The 7,093-nt window shown below is 54.9% G+C and overlaps 1 protein-coding gene across 1 annotated transcript in view; it reads right to left on the reverse strand.

Moving 5' to 3' along the window:
* Positions 1–3,447, reverse strand: part of PDE10A (phosphodiesterase 10A) — a 186,699-nt gene extending 183,252 nt beyond the window's left edge. Inside the window, exon 1 of the mRNA XM_074168084.1 lies at positions 2,610–3,447. Coding sequence (XP_074024185.1) covers positions 2,610–3,447 — 838 coding nt within the window. The remainder of the gene's footprint in view (positions 1–2,609) is intronic.
* Between the last annotated feature and the right edge of the window lie 3,646 nt (positions 3,448–7,093).

Genomic DNA, 7,093 nt, shown 5'->3' on the forward strand with positions numbered 1-7,093 from the left:
CAGTTTCCCTGTAAAAATATTTAGACTTTTTTGTCTTTAAAGTCAAACAGTGTATTTATGTATCTATGTATGATTTAGAATCTAAAATGCAATTCAGGAAACAAAAGCTATGAGATGCAGCACATTATCTTCATTATTCTACATGACCTCATCCTCTTCAAAACAATAATAGCCTTCCGGCCACACTGTAACCAGGACTGCGCACAGTACTCCAAACAGTTGGACAAGTGCTCTTTGCAGTAGCTGCACTGGAACTGAATAGTATCTTGTTTGACTTCCCTCCACTCCTTTTTTCAGCCTGGTTTCCTAAGGAAATCAGACTTATGCAATCACTCAGTGAGGGAGGGAAGTGTATGCATATGTATATACGCATGTGGATGTCTGCCCAACTGACCTCACTAATACCTTTTGAGCCCATTGGCCAGTTTCAACAACATTCAAGAGGAGCAGAGATACCAGACATTTAAGTTCTTGAAAGTTTCATGAGAGCAGGCTGCAGAGCACGGAAAAGTGTCTCCACAGAGAAAGAGGCTGCATGTCTTCTTAGACGTCAGTAAACTCGCAGGGGAAAGAACCACTCTGCTCCTTTCCTGCCAGCAGGAAAATCTTCAGTCAGAGGTCACAGTCAGTCAAAGATGACCAGGTTTCTTGCGTTCAAGTAGTCATAAAATAGCTTAAATTGAAGTCACTGCTGCTTTTTAAATGGTGTTTTGAACAGAGAGATGTTTTCTGTGTTATCTTTTTCTTAGTCTAGTATAGACCATGTGTGTCGTGCAGTTGCCCTACATGACACACATTCCCTGGCTCAGTCCCTTGCTCCCAAGACCACTTATTTTAAAATGTCAGAGTTGTACCACACGTATGGCAATATTCTACCCCTCTTAAACACAGAGAAAATAAAAACTGGAAGAGCTTCCCTTCAGGCCTCAAAACTAAACAAGTATGTAGCTCTGTAATACAATCAACTACTGAATAAAGTTTGAAAAAGACAATGCAGCAGATCTTTATTCACCTCTACTGTAGAACAGAACAAGTACTACCACACTTGCAGACTATTGTGCTAAAGACAGCTGCAAGACAATAAGACAAATGATAAGGTTTCAGCTGACATCTCTATAGTTCTTCTCACATACCCCCAAAATACATACATGTGTGAACTATGTACTATTTACCTGTATCCAAAAAGCCACCTTTTCTGTTAGTATGCTAACAGATTAAAGCACAAGTTTAGGGAGACTTCAAGGCATAAATCTATGCTTCAAGAAATTGTCATAAAAAGAAGAGGAGAAAAAAAAAAAAGAAAAAAACACCCTAACACAAATAACCACAGGTGATCGCAGTCACCCTCGGCATCAAAACATTAGGCGACAAAAAAAAAAAAAAAGTTTCTGGAAAAAAAAAAAAACCACAAAGATTTATTTCAGCCCTGACACATGCTCCACTTGGAAATGCATTAGTCCCATGCCCAAACTGAACCCCAGCACATCTCCCGGCGGGGCGCTGGAGCTGAGGGCTGGCGGGACGGCAGGGGCAACCCGAACCCGGGAGGCTTCAGCCCGAAGCCCCGGCCGCTCCGCGCACGCCGCAGCCGCAGGGGCGCCCACCCGGCGGGGCGCGGTCTATCGGTGAAACGCCTCGGCGAGGGGAAGGCGGCGGCATGCTCGGGGCGAGACACCGGAGGGGGAGCCGGGCCGCGTCCCTACGAACGGGGAGTTTCTGCCACGCGAAACCCTCTTCTCACGAGCCTCCTCAGCGGCTGGGGCCGGCCGGCGGCCCTCGCTGCCGCCGGGCGGGGGAGGGCACCGACCGAGCCCCGCACCGGGAGGCCGAGCGGCTGCTCTCGCCCCACTCCCGCCTCCCGACACGGGGCGAGCGCGGCCCCGCGCCCTCCCCCCGCGTTTGGGCTCGGGGGGAGCCGGCCAAGGTTTCGCCGGCAGCGGCGGAGGCTCGCTGCGGAGCGCTTCAGTGCCCTCTCTATTCCGCCCTCCCCGCCAGCCCCCCACAGCAAGGAGCACATGTTTCCTCTCCGGCTTCTCGCCCGCCTTGCAATGAGCCACGGCGAGGGAAAGGAAGGAGGTACCCGCTATCAAAGAGGGATCAAAGGCACGGAATTGGCCCGCCTGTGGTGGACAGGGGATGCAGAAAGAAGCGATACGTTTCACTCTCTTCGGTCCTCCGCCGCCTTTCCGATACCATAATGCTTCCTTATCGCTACTTCAAATAAGTAGGGGGGGAAAGTCTCCATTTCTCTACGTATCATTCCTTAGCAAATTAAACATTCAGTAAATAAAAGGCTGACACACATACAGGTAGAGTTGTCTGATCCCGGAATGATGCTGAAATCTCCGAGGCGTTAACAGCCAGCTCCCACAAAGAGCACTCAGTTGCATCGAGCATCCCCTTTGTCCGTGCATCCTCAATACACACCCGGCCGCTCCTCCATGCGTCCACGCACGCCCCACGTACACGGCCCCTTTGTGTCTTCGCCTCCCCCCCACTCACAAAGAAATGCCCATTCCTCAAGGCATGCACCCAGCCTCGGACACAGCCCTTCGCCTCCCCCCGAAACACGCGCGACCCGCCGCCGGGCACAGCGCTCCGGTACCTACTTGTGTTAAAGAAACAGTCCGTAAACCTCCTAAAGCAGCTTGCAGAATTAGATCCATCTTCCATGTCTGGCCCTAGGAGCAGGGGAGACGAGAAGGAGAAGAAGGCGCCTCTCTGCCGCTGCTGCCGCCTAGGAGTCCTGCTCCCGCCGGGGCCGTCGCCTCCTCGGATCCCGTCGCCGCGGGCTGCTGCTGCTGCAGCACCGAGGGAATTGCAGGACCACGGGCGAGAGGCGGCTGGGGAGAGGAGGAGCCGGGAGTGGTGCTGCCGGGGGCCGCCGGCTGCGGAACGGAGCAGCAAGCCCTGGATGGAGGAAGAACAGAAGAGTCTCCTCCTGCCGCTGCCGCCTGGATGGGCGATCAAGTGAGCTGCTGCTCCGCCAACATCTCTTCCTCCTCCTCCTGCCGCTCTCGCTGCCTCTCCTCCTCCTTCCCTCCCTTGGAGACTTGTGAGGTTAAAGGAAGACGAGGAGGGGAAACGAGGAGGCGGCGGCAAGAAGTAAAAAGAAGATGGAGAAGCGGAGGAAAAGGAGGGGATTGGAGCGAGGAAAGGAGCCGCTGCCGCTCTGGGGACGATGCTGGCGGAGGCGGCGGAGGAGGCTGTCCCTGCAGCGCGGCTCCTGCTGCTGGTGGTGGTTGTTAAGAGGAGAGAGAGGGAGCTGCAGGCAGCCGAGCCGCCTCCAGGAGCGGGGGGAGGAGGAGGAGACCCGCCGCTGCCTCCACCTCCGCCGCTCTGGCCATGGGAATGGAGCGGGCGGCTGCCGGAGCCGGGCTTTTCCCCGGGTGCTGCAGCCAGGGGGGCCGAGGGGCGGGATAAGATCCGCTTCTCCGGGTTGGACATGCTTCCGCTCTTCCCTCCCTTTCGCGGTAGTTTAAGGCAGGACGTCTAGGAGAGATACTAGAGTAAAGCGAAAGGGGAAGCCGAAAAAGGACGGAGCCAAACGAGGGGCAACCGCGGTTCGGTCCTTCGTTCCCTCCAGCAACCCCCGGGCAGTATTTCCTCTGCACCCCAGCTCCCCGCCCTCATAAAATCCTCACATTTCCGTTCCCCCTTTAGGCCAGAGGGGACAGGGCTCTACTGACCGCCAAGCGGTTCCGATCCCCTTTTAAAGTCCGCTTTTCCTCATGCTCCCACTTCGCATTCAAAGCAAGAAAACGGCAACAACCTGTATTTTCTTCGAGCGAGGCAAATATTGCCCCGTATGTGCGTGCGCGTCTGCAAAGAAGCAGATAAAATCACTGCAGTGCCGCTTCCAGTACCAGCCCCGGCCGCCAGAAAACGCCCACTGGCGGAGCCAGCGCTTCCCAGGCTGCCTCCCTGCCTCTCATTACCAGGCGCGCACACAGGAGCTACAGCACAGCGGTTACCTAAAGGGAACGCAGGGAGAGAGACACGAGAAAAAAGATCCTCCCTATGCGGCCTCATTATTTTAAACAGATATTTCCAGCCACCGAGATGAAAAGGAAGACGCCCTGCGGCGCCTGGGATGAAGATGCCAGAGAGCTGCCCCTCCGTTGCTGTGGGGCACCAAACCCCCGTTCCTATACAGAGACGCACACTCCCTCCCCGATGCTCCGCATCACACCTGTTTGCTTCAGCACCCCTATACCCCTCCCCAGAAGTCTCTACTTGGCAAACCTGCAGCCACCCACCTCTCAGTCCCAGCCCTCCAAGCCCTCCGGCTCCCCGAGGGGGCTACCTCACACCCTGGCCTCAGGTGCGGCGTGGCTCCAGGGCCGTCACCGGCCTTGCTCCACAGGCGCAGGCGGCGTCGCTCGCTCAGCGCAGGCTGTCGCGCCGGCCGGCCGCCAGCCCGACTCCGCGGCGGGGTCCCTGGGCAGGTAGGGTCCCGCCCTGCAGCCCCCCAGCGACCGCGCTCCCCTCCGAGGAGCGTCCCGCCACCGCCGCCGGGCCCTCGGCCGACGCCTCGCCACCCCGCCCTGTCAGCCCGGCCGCAGCCGCCCGTCCCGGCGGCACGGCGCCTCAGCGGGCCGCACTACGGCGTCCCTCAGCGGGGCGGCCGCCGGGAGAACGGCCGGCCAAAGGAAGCCCAAGGGCGGGCTCGGAACGGAGCGGGGCCGAGGGCTGCGCTGGAAGCCCCCGCCCCACCTATTTCGTTTTCGCCCCGAACTCGCTCTGCCCTGGGCGCCAGCCGCCGCCGAGAGGCGGACGGAGAGCTCGAAGTCCACCGGAGTTTACCTCGGAAAGTGGGGAGGGGCCTCAGCATCTCCAACCGGCCGCGGGGCTCCCCCTCAGCCCGGCCGAGGCGCTTCCTTCGGGCCGGGCCGGCCGGGACGCGGCGGTTGGGGAGCCGTTGCCCCGCGCCGCCCGTCAGTTTAACGGAACCCTGGGGCAGCCGGGTGCCGCCCTCCCTCCCCTCCCGGGGCAGCAGCTCCGCTCGCCCCGCAGCCCGGTCAGCGCCGTTAGCCGGCGAGGACCGTTCGTGACCCAGGCGGCTTGAAGAGCCCTCGCCGACCCTACCCTCGCCCCGAGGCGGCCGCGCTGGCGCGGGCGGGCGTCGTCCTGCCCTCGCCTCCCCTCGCCCGGCGGGCGGCTGCCGGGCAGCGGGGCTCTCCTCACCCTCGGAAGGGGGGTTGAGGCGCGGAGCCCCCTGCCCGAGCACCGGGCTGGTAGCGCCGGGCTCCCTCGGGGCAGCCCCGGCGCCATCCGCCAGCGCCGGGGGGGGAAGCTCCGAGGCTCGGCTGCGAGGCAGTGCAGCCCCACCTCGGCAGGACGTCCCGGCCGAGGCTTCCCCAAATACCTGGACGGGGCGGAGGGAACCGCGCTCCTCAGGTAGTCGGGGACGGTTCCCCGCGGGCGCTCCCGCCCGCCAGCGGGTGGAGAAGCGGCTGCCGCGGCGGTGCCCCCCGGCCGTCGATTTTGTTGGGGCAGGGGCTGCCGGGCGCCGGCGCTGTCCTGCGCAGGGGGGCTGGGAGCGGGCACGGTGGGAACCGTTGCAGATATTCGCGGAAAAGATGTTTCTTTTGCTGTAGCCGGCGGGGCACCCGAAACGAGGGAAATTCTGTTTTCCTCCTCTGCCGTCCCGGAGATGGAACCTCCGCGCCCTCCGGTGTGGCTGCAGGTGCTGCCTTAGCGGGTCCGCCGTCCTAGGGGTCTGCCGCAATCCTCCTCCAACTACCGCAATCTTCCTATTCCCGTTCGAAATTAGGCTCTTTTCTTTCGAATTTCGACTCCTGCTTTGAAAACAATATAAACCTACGCTTTTGGTTTTTATTTTAAATCGTTCAAGTGTTTTATATAGATCATTTCAGGACTTCTTTTAATGGTAGAATACATACTAACCCCTGTCAAAGTTACAGTCTTTATGTACCAACTTAATCTGGCAGGCTGCGAAATAAAATGTTCCTCTGAAAATAAGAACGTTTTTAAATTAAAGTGCGTTTTCAGCCAGTTGAACGTTCTGTAACAGTGAGAAACAATCCCAAGACTTTGCAAAAAATGCCAAAACAGATTAAAGACTCTCCTTAAACAAACAAAAACCCCATGAAACAAAACAAAAAACTCAGAGCAGGTTTTACTAAAGTGTTTTCATCTGCATGGTTCTTAAAACCTGCTGTTGCCTAAAAATCCTGAACTAAAATACAGAAAACTGCATCTGCTTTTGTGATCCATTTTCTCTTAGTGTATTTGACTTTATGAAAACAGTTTATTAACTTGTATTTCATATATCTATTTGTGCAAGATGCTTTTATTTCCTTAAGTCCAAGCACTAGCTACGATACATACAGAGCTTTTCTCTCCTAAATGCTGCAGGATGACTGGAGTTCCAGCAAGTATTTAAATTCTCTGAGAGAAAGCTTAGCTAATAGAAACGAAACTTTAGTGAATTGTGTTTTGTTGCTGCAGCCTATTTGTTTAGCAATTAACAGCTTCTTATTAGAAAATCTCTTATACTAAAATGTTTAAATTGAAAGAGATAATCAGACTGAAATGACTGACAAAAAGCAGGAGTTATTCACCTGAAAAAATGAAAGTTGCTCTCTTAGACACACTAGTCCCAAATTGTTCTGTCAATATCAAGAGTAAATTACTGAAACTTTACATTGTCAATTTATAATTGTAGAAATCTTGTTTGACTATGCTAATCTACACTAAATTCCTCAATTGCTGTTCAGCCAAACTACAGTTGTTCAAATACAACTGCCTGAAACTGAATATCTGTGTATTTATACAAGGAATGTGAATTGTGCATGTATAAATATCTATGTGTATATTCAACAAAGCAGGCAAAATACATTTCGATTTGTAAGAAATCATCAGATATTCTAGACAAGCAGCTTTCAGGTTAAGGGTTATTTACAAACTATTCATTTGACTATTATTCATTAGCCATTGGCAATTCATACCTGATTGGTCACCTGCTTCTTGGATGGGCAAGCAAAAGCAATTACAAAAGAAAAGTTAGAAGACAGTGAAAATTCATTTTTAAGCTCCGTACATAATAGATTTGTAAAATATACAGATT

This window comes from Numenius arquata, chromosome 2 (genome assembly GCF_964106895.1).
Source record: "Numenius arquata chromosome 2, bNumArq3.hap1.1, whole genome shotgun sequence".
Taxonomy (NCBI): domain Eukaryota; kingdom Metazoa; phylum Chordata; class Aves; order Charadriiformes; family Scolopacidae; genus Numenius; species Numenius arquata.